Genomic DNA, 15,813 nt, shown 5'->3' on the forward strand with positions numbered 1-15,813 from the left:
ATATTTAAACATTTATAATTTGAAAGGTATAACTAATTTTTTAACATGTATAATATTTATTATTAATTATTTTATTTATAATTTGATTTTAATATAATAAAAGAATTATTATTCATAAAACCGTACTCTTATTAAAAAAATTTAAAACTTTTTATTTTGATACGTTATTTTAATAGCATTAGAATTTTAATTATTAATAATAGTCTTAATATAAGTAAATTATTAAAACATATAATAGTTTTAATAAAATATTCAATCTATTAAAATTTTAATATTATATTTGTTAATAGAACATAAATTAAATTAAAATAGTAAATTAATCGAACAAATCAAATTAAAATATTTTTTTAATCCATTAAAATATTATATTATAAATTAATTAAATAAATTATATTAATAAAAATAAATTATAATTGACACTACTGGACCACAAGAAAGATCTAATGTGAGATTCAATTTTTCCTGCCACCTTCTTTGATTATACCTGTGTTATATATAGAGCTAACCTGCCTTTTATGAACTTGTTCATAAATAAATTTGGACAAAAAGTCCTGTTAAATAGCTGAAGGCTGCTAAACTAGCATTCCAATCGCTAGTAGGACCAATTGCAGTTGCTTGTCTCAGTGGCTGCATATGTCTGATTTTCATCCTCTTCTTTTGCTTATAATTTCTAAACCAATCAGCAAGTATCTCTAACATGCCCAAAAGCTTTCCAAAAGTCACAAAATCTATATGAAACTCTTTCCTCCACTCCCAACTTTCTAACTTCCTAACTTTTCTTTTAAGAATGAGGAAGCTGAACATAGAATTATACTAAAAACAAACTCATATCTTTAATGATGCTTTAAAACACCAAGTTTATCCCATTGTTTCTTCAATTTTGTAAAGTAAACAACAACTGATAGATTCTTGACTTATTTCTTTCTTTAATTGGTGTATAAGTTGCCCAAATCTTTCTTTAAAGCAAGTGTCATAGTCATAGACATACTCCAAGTCGAATAATTTACTAAATTTAACGGTGCAGATATGAGAATCCTACTTGGATTATCTGAGTTTTGAAGAGTAGAAGGATCTGAATAATTTACTATCACAAGATTCAACAGTTTCAACAACTTAAATTGGTAGATTTTCTGTCAAACAAAAAACTAAAAAAAAAATGGCAGATTTCCCAACCACTACACTTGTACCTTGGCTTCAGCAGGATACAAATCATACAATAGAGGTTTGGTTAATTTAGAAAGCAGTTAGAAAATAGTTGCATTAGGCCAAGCAAAGTGATTTAATCATATCCTTAAAATGGACTCGCTTTATTTGATAGCTATTGCTATTAACTATCAACATTTAATCGCCAGTTACACATCCAATCAACTTGGCACAAAGTAAAGAATCTCAAAGGGAAGAATATATATATATATATATATATATATATATATACCTTCCACAAGCATTTCTAAAATTCAAATTTTCGTGTTAAAAAATTGATTTCATTGGAAAAGATTGTGAACTTCATATTATTAGATGCTAATGCAATGATTTCACTAATTTGACTTGAAGGAAAATAAAAGAAATTAAGGATATATATATATATACCCAACTTGATGACTAGAAAAAAAAAGGTGACAAAGACGATGTTTGCTTTTCCCTCAATTCCCATAACATTTTCTGTTGTGTATAATTTTAGCGACATTTCATCTAACCAACAGCAGTAGAAGTCTAGTGATTCTTTTACCTTGTACTCTGGGACTGTATATCCTGCACCCTGCATTTATAGTGTAGTCTAATTGTTAAATCAATTCTCAATTAAAGCACACTGGTTTATAATCATTATTTTCATTATTATTAAAAATATAATAATTAAGCAAAAAAGAATTGCTTATACCTTTATGGTTAGAAAGGTGAAGTTGTAATCATATCCTTGCAAGTACCTACAAGAGAAATGATAGCATTTTAAAAGGTCATTGAGCACAAAAATAAAAATAGATAAAGATTCTTAAAAATTGTAGTATGGGACCAATTAGTTTAGTTCTCAACTCAATTTTAGGACTGAGCTCTCGAGTTAAGGCTGTAGTAGCAGCCAAAAAAAAATTGTAAAGGAGATGGTGGGTTTACCAGCAACTTGATCATTAGAAATCCATGACCTCCATTCATCAACAATCTTATATCAAAGAGATCAAGTCCATGTCTGAATTCAAGCGAAAGGCACACACATATCATGGTTTCCACCACAGGTAATTTGCAGTGTTAGAAATTTTCATTTTGTGGAAGAGAATCACAGCTGATTGAAATTAAAAATGATATTTGAAGAAGTTAGTTAAATTACATATCTATTATATTTGAAAAAGGTAATTACCAAGTTGCGCTCCAAGACACACTTGAATGGTCAAGATATAACAACTTTAGTTTGCTGATCCCTCATTGCGCACCTTTAAAAGCCTCAGAATGAGATCATTATTCCGCGATAAATGTACTACCAATTCTGTGGTAGCAGCATCAGCAGAGAATAGGACAGTGTATGTCACAACATCTGCCTCACAACCTCTATCAGCCATTCCCTTTAGCAGCCCAATAGCCACGTTTGTTTTCCCAAATTTACACATTCCGTTTACCATCACATTGTAAGTATAAACATTAGGTTGATAACCACGTGCAACCATATCATCGAAAAATTCCACTGCTTTATCGATTTTGCTCTCCATACAAAGCCCATTAATTAAACGGCAGGCTCCAATCCGAATTTGAACATCTTCCCGAAAACAGAGAAGCCAAAATCCACAAGATGTAAACGGCAGAAGCAATTAATTAAGATGTTAAGAGAATAAACATCGTGAGAGATTCCTACCAATTCAATTGTTTTGGACATGGAAAGGACAGTGTGGTATTGTTTCATTTTCACAAGGGCAGATAAGAATCTATTAAAATGAACCCTAGAAGGGAGAGGATTCATATGAATTACATGATTAAAGGAAGCAATGGCATCATGAGGGCGGGTAAAAGAAGCAGATTTGAAGTTATTTGTCAAGAAGCGTGCATCTTCAATTGTGGAAGTAGAAGAATGGCAATAATTGGTAAATAAGAATAGGAATGGAGATTGAATGGTACCAATTGCCCCTTGTAGCTGAAGATGGAAGCTCCTGCTCTTCCTCCTCCAAGGCATCTTCATCATCATCGATCTCTCGTCAGTTGTTTTTAGGGATGGATCGGAGATTGGGAATGAGGAAAGGAAATAGAGAATCGGAAAATGAAGGCTCTCTGCCTGCTGGTAAAGGAATGCATTACTAGTTGTTTATAGCACATTTTGTATTTTTTTTTTTATTAATTTTTCATATAAAAATATTATTTAATAACAAATTAAATTTATTCTGGAAAAATTACTTTGTAGTCCCTGAGGTTTAACGTAATTAACACTTCTGTCCCTCTATTTTCGCGACCCAACACTTAAGTCTCTCACTTTCTCTTCTAACAAATTCATAGTCCTTCCGACTATTTAAACCGTTTGGTCAAAGAGTCAAATGTGAGATGTGATAATTTTTTCCAAAAATACCATTCTCTCAATGTGAAATCCCAGAAGAAGAAGAAGTTGCAGAAAGGGTAGGAAGAAGAAGAAGAAAGAAGAAGAAGAAGTTGCAGAAAGAAGAAGAAGAAGTTGCAGAAAGGGTAGGAAGAAGAAGAAATAAGAAGAAGAAGAAGAAGAAGAAGAAGAAGAATAAGTTGCAGAAAGGGTAGGAAGAAGAAGAAGCGGCATTTGGGTTTGGGTTTTGTGATTTTGATTTTTAGTGAAGGTTAATTTTGTCAATTCACGTGTCCCAAACGGCTATTTTGGATGTAAGGACTACGAATTTGGATGAAAGGAAAAGTGAGGGACTTAAGTGTTGGGTCGCCAAAATAGAGGGGCAGAAGTGTTAATTACGTTAAACCTCAGGGACTAAAAAGTAATTTTTCCTTCTTTTATATTATTATAATATTAAATTATTATAACTGTACCTTATAGTGTAGAGCGGGGATGGGTTATGGTTTCTGGGTTGTCGATAGAGAAGGATAATGGATAAGTGGTTAAAAAACCATTCTTTTAATTTTTTAAAATTAAAATTAAAGTTAAAATTTCTTTTAAATTAAAAAACCATTAAGAATTTCACTGAAAAAAATTAATTAATATTTCACAAGAAAATTTAACTAATTAAAAAAAATCAATTAAAATATGTTGAAATAAATACATAATTGATTAAAATTTGTAAAAATCTTAATCTTATTATGTTTCAGAAATCTTAATCTTAATGATTGAAATGGAAGTTATAAGGAGGGCTGTGCATGCGATAAAACTTCAGAATTTATGGGTGATGGAAGGTAATAGAGGTTTCTCCAGTTTTTCATTATTTATTTTTTATGTGTTTTTAATTAAAAATTAATTTATAAATAAATTTAATTACAATTGAAAAGATTGAGATAAAATTTTAATAATAAGTTTAAGTTTATAAATATTAAAGGTTACACTAGAGGGTGAATTTATAAAATTTAAAATTTAATGATTAATTTAAATGAATATAAATGAAATAGAAATTAAAATTAAAAATTTATTTATTTAGTGTTAAATCCGTTAATTTAAAATTAATTTTTTTTCTTAATTTAAAAGATTTTATTTAATAAGTGTATTTCACAAATATCTTAAAATTATTTAATATTTATGAAAAAGTGAGTAGAAAAATAACTATTTAAAATAATAGAGAAAATAATAAAATTATTATGAGAGAAGTTAATTTTAAAAATAAATTAAAAAAATAAAATACTGTAATTAAAATAATAAAATAAATAATTAAATTAAAATTCAGTCGAAAATAATTAAAATTAGTAGATTTACAGCAGATCATTAATTAAAAAGATATTCACTCGATTGTTCATTATTTAATTATAGTATTTAAATAAGTAAATTCTACCTATTATTTTTTAAAAATAAATTAATTTCTAATTAATTAATAATTTTATAAGATGTAGATTTAATTAATTAACACATTTTAATAAAAGAAGTATTCAAACTTAATCAATAATAGCAAGCGAATTATTTAAACCAAATCAATTAGGTTCCTGATAAAGAAATATGCTAATTGCTACTTGTAATAACACAATTAAATAATTTTATATTTAATTAAGTTAATTAGCAATACTTTGTCTTTCTAAGAAATCTAATAAACCTCTTGAATTTTTAAAAAATAATAATAGAGGTGGTGTTACTTGAAAATAGAAATTAATTGAAAAAAGAAATTGAGATAAACAGAAATTGAGATAAACAGAAATTAAGAACAAAATCTCACAATCTAATTAAACATCAACTTGATTAACGTTCAACTGAATGAAGAAGTCTACCCTCTAAGAGTTCTAACAAAATTGCAGAAAATAAAAGAAGGGGAAGGAGCGCTCCGCTAAAGAGAAACCGAAAAGAGAGTGTGGAGAAGAGGATAAGAGATAAGAGATCTACTTCTAAAGCTCTTTATGTAAAATTTTCCTAAACAAAAAAAATAATTATTCACCATTTAAAAGAAAAAGTAAAATAAATCTACTACTCATAACTCTTATTTTAATCCTAATATGATTATATTTGCATCTATCTCCAAACAATTTTGAACTCTTTACGGCTAGCAAACCAGAAATACTGCAATCTATCCATCGAGCTTGGATTACAATTTTAGAAAAGGATATTATACCTTAATAGTAGAAAAATCTCTAAAACATTTTTTTTTTGTTTATTTTTTTATTTTTAGCTCAAAACCCGTCCAAAATCAAAATTTAAGTAAAAATCAATTGTTTATATTAAAATCATAATAAAATGGAATTTAATAGGAAAAATAGTGAGTTTTACAACTCATCAAGTATTAAATTGAAATTTAAAAAAAAAAAAAAAATTTGATTAAAATGTAAATTAACATAAAGATTAAATATAGAATTGATATTTTTTTTTTCACATATTTAGCATTAGACATGAATGTATTCGCAAATCAAGTGATACATTTATAAAATTAAACAAATACAATTTGATTTATAAATGGATATATAATATGTTTGTAAAATCGAATTCGTAAATAAATATAAAATCTATTTGTAAAATTGAATGAATATAAACACGCATTGAAATTAAAATTGATTTTCTTTTACTTAATTAAAAAAAATATCTACAAATAGTATAAATGAATATCGATTTACATATACCTTAATTTTATTTAAATTAGATGACAAGAAGGATAAAAGAATAGTTTAAAACAAAAAAAAAAAGAAAAGAATAAAATTATTATTGGAGAAATTGATTAAAAAAAACTTAAAAGAAGAAAATAAGTCAATTAAAATGGTGAAACAAATAATCAAATTAAAGTTCAGTTGAAGGTAATTAAAATTAAAAGGTTTGTAGTCCATCATTGATTAGAAAGATAATTATTGGTTATACTGTTCAAACAAACGAATCTTAGCGATTCTTTTTAAATTAATCCGCATAACGCTTAAATTAGAAAATAATTTCTAGTTGATTAATAACTCCATTAAGCGTATAGATTGAATTAATTAACCGCTCTAAGAAAAGAATAACTCAAATTTGATCAATAATAACAAGCAAATTATTTAAACCAAATCAATTAATTACTTAACATAAAGAATACGCTAATTGCTATTAACCCAATTAAACTTACTTGGATTAAATAACATTACGTTATCTTCCTAGAAGATTCAATAGTCCTTTTGAATTCTAAAAGGACAATCATGAAGGTGGTATTCCTAAAAAAAATAGAAATTAATTGAAAATAAAAATAAGATAAACATAAATTAAGAACATAATCTCACAATTTTAAATGAATTTCAATTTGATTAACTTTTAACACAATAAAAGAGTTTAGTCTCTAAAGGTAATAATAAAATTGTAAAAAAATAAAAAAAGAAGAAGATGAAGAATTCGGCCAAGAAAGGACCGAAGAAGAGAGGAGATGATGAGAAGAGATGATAAATTATACTTCTAAAACAACCTTTATATAGGTTTTTTCCAAATAAAAAAATAATTATTCATAATTTAAAAGAAAAAATAAAACAAATCTACTACTCTTATGATAACTCTTATTCTAATCCTGATTATATTTACATCTATTTAAAACAATTTTGAATTTTGTACAGTTGAAACAATAATTCTGGAATCTATTTGTTGGCTTGGATTACAGTTTTGAACAAAGCTGTACCTTGCAGTCAGAAAAAAAAAAACTCTAAAAACCGTCTCCTTTGGTTCTTTTTTTTATTTTTAGCTCAAAATCTGTCCAAAATTAAAGTTCAAGTAAAAATCAACTTTTTACATCAAAATCATAATAAAATTCTAGAATTTAATATGAAAAAAATGGTAAGTTTCATAACTCATTACAAATTAATTTATAAACATATGTATAATTTATTTGTAAAAATTTTATAAATTGACACAGACAAATTTGTAAATAGATACACTCCGTTTTAAATACAAATTAATTTGCAAACAGATATATAATTTGTTTGTAAATTAAATAAACACTAATATATTCGCTTAAAGAACATATAATCCATTTGTAAAATTAAATAGATATAAATTGCTTTATAAAAGAATATTTGATATGTTTATAAAATTAAAGGAAACAAACTGATTTTCAAATGGATATATAATTTATTTGTAAAATTAAATCGATATAACTGATTTACAAATAAATTCGTTCATAAAATTAAACAAACACAATAATTTGCAAACAGATGCATAATCTGTTTGTAAAATTAAATAAATACAAACTAATTCGCAAATAACTATATAATCTGTTTATAAAATTAAATGGATACAAATGAACATAGAATTTATTTATAAAATTAAATGAATATAAAATTATCACAAATGAATGTATAATTTGTAAAATTAAATGGATATAAATTAATTTGCAAACAGATTTTAATTCATTTGTAAAATTAAATAAATACAAACTAATTTGTAAAAGGATAAGCAATCCGCTGGTAAAATTAAATGGATATGTTTAGATTTGTAAACGACATAAAATCTGTTTGTAAAATTAAATAAAAGCAGAATGGTTCGTAGAATGAAAATTTAAATATTTACATTAATTTATATTTATATTCAAAATTTTAAAATTTGAAAAATAAAATAAAATCTTTTCAATTTGTCACATTTATAACTAGAGAACTAAACTGAATATGGAGAAGTTTATATCTTTATGGGCATGTAATTCCTTCACTATAACTTTTCTAGCATTTTGCTCTCTACTCCGCTTGAATCATTAAAGTAGCATGTTCCTTTACCATGTATTATATATAATACTGAGATTTTATAGCATAGAGAAAATATTTGTGATTATTAACTAGAAGCTTTCTTTTATATTTATTTTTGTATGAGAAAAGCGATAGCAAAACCCTATAACTAGTTGCCTACAAGAAAAGCGTTAACATCATGGACCATTCAATCTATTTATTAAACAGTTTTTAATGTGGATTTTGTCATTCAATCTATTTATTAAACAGTTTTTAATGTGGATTTTGTGAAGTTATAACATTTATAAATGAATTTGTATCTGTTTGTAAATTTTATTTTCATTTTAATAAATTTTCATAGTGGACGAGAAAGAGTGAATAATTAAAATTTAAACTGAAATGAAATTAAAATTAAAGTAAAAAAAAAAAAAAAAAAAAACTGAAATCAAATTGAGGTTGTACTGAAATGGAGAACTATACTGAAATTCAATTCCAAATATGGTTCTAAACATTAACATATCAGAAATTTGGTTTAGTTCTTATGTTGCCAACTATCTTGCTTGAACCATTAAAGTAGTATATTCCTTAATGATTTATTGTATGATAATGAGATTTTGTAACATAGAGAAATATATCTAATTACTAACAAGAAACTTCCTTTTATATTTGATTTTGTATGAGTAGAATTACTAACAAGAAACTTCCTTTTATATTTGATTTTGTATGAGTAGCTCTAAAACTGACATTTTGATAAAAGCAATTGCAAAATCTTGTAACCGGTTGTTTCCGTAATTTCTGAACAAACCCAGCTATCTCTCCTTTTTCTATCAATCTAACCAGAAGTGGGGCAAAAGAATCTCTAGTAGAATTTATAGTCTAACTAACATTAATCTATCTCTCTTTAAAGGCAAATAAATCATTTTATTACCGCTTTGAGTTTGCCTTCCTAAAAATATAAATGTTCCTTTGGTTCCAAAAACTCCACTAAACCACTAAATTTCTCTACAACCAAATTTAACACTTTCACAAATTAAATAATATTTTATTGTTATTTTTGTTTTATCTCTTTATTAATTTTTTATATAATATATTATTATTATTATTATTATTGAAAATAGACAATTAAATTTTTTATATAATATATAAATTTTACAATGTAATTATTAGTATTTATAAATAATAACGGGGCATAGCTGCTAAATTTAATAGTCTGCTAAAGGAGAATTTAAAAGCAAATCTGATATGATTAAAAGGAGAGAAGGAAGAGTTCATCGAAAGTACCATAGCCGCAATTCGAATGTCTTTCTGAAGGGAAGAAATGCCTATGATTTTCAAATCTCCAAAGAGCTTGAATTTGAAGAGAGATATCTTTGACGCCTAAGCCTCCATTCTTTTTAGGCAACAAAAGAGAATTAAAATTGATTTCATTGGAAAAAGATTGTGAACTTCATATTATTAGATGCTAATGCAATGATTTCACTAATTTTACTTCAAAGAAAATAAAAGAAATTAAGGATCTATATATATATATATACCCAACTTGATGACTAGGAAAAAAAAAAAAAAAAAAAAAAAAAAGAAGAAAGGGTGACAAAGAGGATGTTTGCCTTTCCCTCAATTCCCATAACATTTTCTGTTGTGTATAATTTTACTGACATTTCATCCAACCAACAGCTGTAGATGTGTAGTGATTCTCTTACCTTGTACTCTGGGACCGTATATCCTGCACCCTGCATTTATAGTGTAGTCTAATTGTTAAATCAATTCTCAATTAAAGCACACTGGTTTATAATCATTATTTTCATTATTATTAAAAATATAATAATTAAGCAAAAAAGAATTGCTTATACCTTTAAGGTTAGAAAGGTGAAGTTGTAATCATATCCTTGCAAGTACCTACAAGAGAAATGATAGCATTTTAAAACGTCATTGAGCATAAAAATAAAAATAGATAAAGATTCTTAAGCATTGTAGTATGGAACCAATTAGTTTTAGTTCTCAACTCAATTTTAGGACTGAGCTCTCTAGTTAAGGCTGTAGTAGCAGCCAAAAATAAAATTGTACAGGAGATGGTGGGTTTACCAGCAACTTGATCATTAGTAATCCATGACCTCCATTCTTCAACAATCTTATATCAAAGAGATCAAGTCCATATCTGAATTCAAGCGAAAGGCACACACATATCATGGTTTCCAGCACAGGTCATTTGCGGAAGAGAATCACAGCTGATTGAAATTAAAAATGATATTTGAAGAAGTTATTTAAATTACATATCTATTATATTTGAAAAAGGTAATTACCAAGTTGCGCTCCAAGACACACTTGAATGGTCAAGATATAACAACTTTAGTTTGCTGATCCCTCATTGCGCACCTTTAAAAGCCTCAGAATGATATCATTATTCCGCGATAAATGTACTACCAATTCTGTGGTAGCATCGTCAGCAGAGAACCCCCTATCAACCATTTCGTTGATTAGTTCTGATGCTTTTGGTAAATCTTCATGCCTGAGAAACCCTTGAATGATGATATTATAACAACAATTATTTGGTAAACATCCTACCTTTTCCATGTCTTTAAATACCTTATACGCTTCATCAATTAATCCTTGTTGGCAGAGTCCTTTCATAATTGCATAATATACATAAACATCAGGTTGTAAACCAATTTCAAAAAGACTAGAAAAAAGTTCCTTGGCATCATTAATCTTCCCAACTTTGCACATACCGTTGATCAGACTGCTATAGATCACAAGATTAGGCTTCAACTGACTTTTCTCCATTGCTTTCAATAGTGTGAGTGCCTCATCGAGATCCCCTTGTCTACACAAGCCATCAATCATAATTGAGAAGGTTACTATGTTTGGCTGTTGACCATGAAAGCACATATCCTTAAAGAGCTCCTTTGCATTTTGGGGCCTCCCTGCTTGAAATATACCCTTTATAAGAGTATGATAAGTAATAGCATCAGGAACTAAACCTTTATGAGACATTTTATCAAAAATCTGCTTTGCATCATCTATCATTTTGCACTTACAATATCCATTGATCAAAATGTTGTAGCTAAAAATGTCAGCTATTTCATTGGTCACCATCAGATCAAATAGCTTTCTAGCCTTATCAATTTGGCTGCCTAGACAATATCCATCCATCAATGAACTATAATTGACAACGGTAGGTTCCACACCTCTTTGAATCATTATTTTGATTATATTCTCTGCATTTGAAACCAGTCCTTTCTTACAAAGAGTGTCGATCAATATATTGAAGGTAAAAACACTAAGGGATATGTTCCTTCCCACCATTTCTTTCAACAAGGCCAAAGCTTCCTTGAATTGGTTTGAAATGCAAAGACCATCAATTAAGGAATTGTAGGTGACCACATCAGGCTCTACACCTCTTTGAATCATTACATTGAATGTATTTTGAGCCTCTGAAACCATTCCATCCTTACAAAGAGCATCAATCAATACACTGAAGGTGTAAACATCAGGTGATATGTTCTGCTCCACCATTTCATTCATCAAGGCCAAAGCTTGGTTCTTTTGGCCTAATTTGCAAACACCATGAATTAAACCAGTGTAAGTGATGACACTAGGTGAAATGCCCTTATTCCTCATTTGAGAGAAGAGCTCTAAAGCCTCACCAACTAGCTCATCTTTGCAAAGGGCGTCAATGATTGCACTGTATGTCACAACATTTGGCTCACAACCTCTATCAGCCACTCCCTTTAGTAGCCTAATAGCCACACTTTTTTTCCCAAATTTACACATTCCGTTTATTATCACACTGTAACTATAAACATTAGGTTGATAACCACGTGCAACCATATCATCGAAAAATTCCACTGCTTTGTCGATTTTACTCTCTATACAAAGCCCATTAATTAACGTAGTAAATGTCACAACGTCAGGCTCCAATCCGATTTTGAGCATCTTACCAAAAACAGAGAAGCCAAAATCCACAAGGTGTAAATGGCAGAAGCAATTAATTAAGATGCTAAGAGAATAAACATCGTGAGAGATTCCTAGCAATTCAATTGTTTTGGACATGGAAAGGACAGTGTGATATTGTTTCATTTTCAGGAGGGCAGATAAAAATCTATTAAATGGAACCCTAGAAGGCAGAGGATGCTTATGAATTACATGATTGAAGGAAGCAATGGCATCATCAAGGTGGGTAAAAGAAGCAGATTTGAAGTTATTTGTCAAGAAGCGTGCATCTTCAAGTGTGGAAGTAGAAGAATGGCAATAATTGGTAAATAAGAATAGGAATGGAGATTGAATGGTACCAATTGCCCCTTGTAGCTGAAGATGGAAGCTCCTGCTCTTCCTCCTCCAAGGCATCTTCATCATCATCAATCTCTCGTCAGTTGTTTTTAGGGATGGATCGGAGATTGGGATTTGGGAACGAGGAAAGGAAATAGAGAATCGGAAAAGGAAGGCTCTCTGCCTGCTGGTAAAGGAAATGCATTACTCGTAATTTTTTTATTAAATTTTCATATAAAAATATTATTTAATAACAAATTAAATTTATATAATAATAATAGTTTATCAATAATTAGCAAATTACTTCTAATTTTATGATATACATTTATAATATAGGTAAATTTTTCTTGAGTCAGTTAAGTGCTTTTATATATTTTATAGTGATTTTAAGTGATATTTTATTTTTTTTTCATATAAAATTTAGAAAAAAAATATGTATTTTCACTTTAATAATTTATATTATCAATCGTTATATATATACCATTAACGTAAAAAAATTAAAAATATATTTATTACCATTGCGATTCTTATTTTTTATAATTTTTATTAAATTATCGTTAAAAATTTTAAAATTTTATCTCATCTGTCAAATTTATATTATTAAATAAATAAATAATTAATTAATTTATAAAATATATTTTTATTTTATTATTATAAAAAAATTTTATTATTTAGTTATTGTAATATAGAAAATTTATTAATTAATTTTTTGATTTTAAAAAATAAAATAAATTTTATTTTAAAATTTAAAAGATATATTAATTATTCATTTTATTAGTTTTAATTATTAAATATTTTACCATTTAATCCTATAATATTATAAATTCATTAATTAATTCTTTAATTTTATAAAAATACCTATTAATTAGTCTATTCATATTAAAGATATTTTAAATTTTTTAAAGTAAAATTTATTATTTAGCCTCTATGATATAAAAAAACACATTAATTAGTCTTTTTATTTTGAAAAATACATTAAAACATCCTTAAGATATTAAAAATATATTAATTAGTCATTTCATTAATTTTATCTATTAAATATTTTACTATTTAGTTTCTATAGTAAGAGAAAATTCATTAGTTTATTTTTTAATTTTATAAAAATATTTACTAAGTAGTTCAGACATTTGAAACTTTTTTGTAAAACTAAACACCTCAAATTGATGAAGAGATTAATTAGTGGATTTTTTAAAATTTTAAGAACATTTTAATGTAGTTTTCAAAATCAATGAATTAATTTGTGAGTTTTTTTTTATATTATATGAACTAAATAGTAATTTTTATTTTTATAATATTTAGTAGTTAAAAGAAACGTAAAAACTAACCGGTAGACTTTTTAAAATTTCAAGAATTTTTAATGTATTTTTCAAAATTAAAAAATTAACTAATAAATTTTTTTACATACAATTATCAAATAATAATATTTTTGTATAATTATTTATAAAATTATATATATATATATATATATATATATATATATATATATATATATATATATCAGTGCTATTTTTAACATCTACCGTTCATAAAGCATCCTACAATATTATTTTGCCAGCAATTCTCATGAGAAATAAAAATCAATGCATAAATAGAAAAAAATAAAACTTTAAAAAAAAGAAGCATATAAAAGAGTTGATTATTATTGAGAATTTGCCATGAAGTACCCAAAAAATTACTTTAAAATATAAAAGAGTGGATTATTATTTAATTTTTATATTTTGTCAAAATTTACTGTTTAATTTTTTAATTCTGTCATTCGATTAAAATAAATTTTTATATTATTTATTTATTTTATAATTATATATATATAATTTAATTTTTCTAATAAAGTTAAAAATATATTTACTAATATTTTATTCGATAAAAATATAAAGAGTTTGACTTTATAAAATTCATAATATTTTAATTGAGTGATTTGAAAATAGAGATTGAATAGTTAATTTTGATAAAATATAAGGACCTATTAATAATTTAATCATATAAAAAAATATTTAAAATTCTCTAAAATTTCATTCCACTCTGAGAATCTCCTCGCAACCTCACAAGTTTCAGTAATTCATCAAACTTATCAGTAGTGCAAGCAAGCACGATTGACCCATGAATCTTAGAGTCGAGATCACCATCAATCTTGGAGTCGATATCACCATCCTAGAACTGTTCAATAATAAATTATATTTAAACATTTATAATTTGAAAGATATAACTAATTTTTTAACATGTATAATATTTATTATTAAATTATATTTATAATTTGATTTTAATATATAAAAAACATTATTCACAGAACTGTACTCTTATTAAAAAAAACAAAAAATTTTATTTTAATATGTTATTTTAATAGTATTAGAATTTTAATTATTAATAATAGCCTTAAATAAGTAAATTATTAAAACATATAATAGTTTTAATAAGATCTAAACCAATCAGCAAGTATCTCTAACATGCCCAAAAGCATTCCAAAAGTCACAAAATCTATATGAAACTCTTTCCTCCACTCCCAACTTTCTAACTTCCTATCTTTTCTTTTAAGAATGAGGAGGCTGAACATAGAATTATACTAAAAACAAACTCATATCTTTAATGATGCTTTAAAACACCAAGTTTATCCCATAGTTTCTTCAATTTTGTAAAGTAAACAACAACTCATATAGATTCTTAGCTTATTTCTTTCTTTAATTGGTGTATAAGTTGCCCAAATCTTTCTTTAAAGCAAGTGTCATAGTCATAGACATACTCCAAGTCGAATAATTTGATATGAGAATCCTACTTGGATTATCTGAGTTTTGAAGAGTTGAAGGATCTGAATAATTTACTATCACAAGATTCAACAGTTTCAACAACTTAAATTGGTAGATTTTCTGTCAAACAAAAAACTAAAAAAAAATGGCAGATTTCTCAACCACTACACTTGTACCTTGGCTTCAGCAGGATACAAATCATACAATAGAGGTTTAGTTAATTTAGAAAGCAGTTTGAAAATAGTTGCATTAGGCCAAGCAAAGTGATTTAATCATATCCTTAAAATGGACTCGCTTTATTTGATAGCTATTGCTATTAACTATCAACATTTAATCGCCAGTTACACATCCAATCAACTTGGCACAAAGTAAAGAATCTCAAAGGGAAGAATATATATATATACCTTCCACAAGCATTTCTAAAATTCAAATTTTCATGTTAAAGATTGTGAACTTCATATTATTAGATACTAATGCAATGATTTCACTAATTTGACTTGAAGGAAAATAAAAGAAATTAAGGATCTATATATATATATATATATACCCAACTTGATGACTAGAAAATAAA

The 15,813-nt window shown here is 26.4% G+C and overlaps 2 protein-coding genes across 4 annotated transcripts in view; both read right to left on the reverse strand.

The window, feature by feature from the left end:
- Positions 1-1,739: 1,739 nt before the first annotated feature.
- LOC110610362 (putative pentatricopeptide repeat-containing protein At1g12700, mitochondrial) overlaps positions 1,740-15,813 on the reverse strand; it is a 27,049-nt gene continuing 12,975 nt past the window's right edge. Inside the window, exon 3 of the mRNA XM_043960285.1 lies at positions 1,740-1,759. The gene's annotated coding sequence lies outside the window, so the exon portion shown is untranslated. The remainder of the gene's footprint in view (positions 1,760-15,813) is intronic.
- On the reverse strand, positions 10,089-12,708 carry LOC122724656 (pentatricopeptide repeat-containing protein At1g63330-like). 3 transcript variants are annotated; one of them, XR_006352085.1, is made up of 3 exons: positions 10,539-12,708; positions 10,321-10,393; positions 10,089-10,134 (listed from the first exon to the last, which is right to left on the reverse strand). XR_006352085.1 is itself a non-coding variant. In XM_043960293.1 (2 exons), the coding sequence occupies exon 1, from the start codon at positions 12,592-12,594 to the stop codon at positions 10,585-10,587; it is 2,010 nt and encodes a 669-aa protein (XP_043816228.1). In that variant the 5' UTR covers positions 12,595-12,708; the 3' UTR covers positions 10,089-10,134; positions 10,539-10,584. The 3 variants fall into 3 exon arrangements, 1 of the variants encoding a protein (XP_043816228.1); XM_043960293.1 differs by lacking the exon at positions 10,321-10,393; XR_006352084.1 differs by lacking the exon at positions 10,321-10,393 and having other exon boundaries at positions 10,109-10,134; positions 10,509-12,708.

Source organism: Manihot esculenta, chromosome 9 (assembly GCF_001659605.2).
Source record: "Manihot esculenta cultivar AM560-2 chromosome 9, M.esculenta_v8, whole genome shotgun sequence".
Classification (NCBI taxonomy): Eukaryota; Viridiplantae; Streptophyta; class Magnoliopsida; order Malpighiales; family Euphorbiaceae; genus Manihot; species Manihot esculenta.

Excerpts from the sequence above, each read along its gene's own strand:
- LOC122724656 (XM_043960293.1), bottom strand. The coding sequence starts at position 12,594 with ATGATGATGAAGATGCCTTGGAGGAGGAAGAGCAGGAGCTTCCATCTT.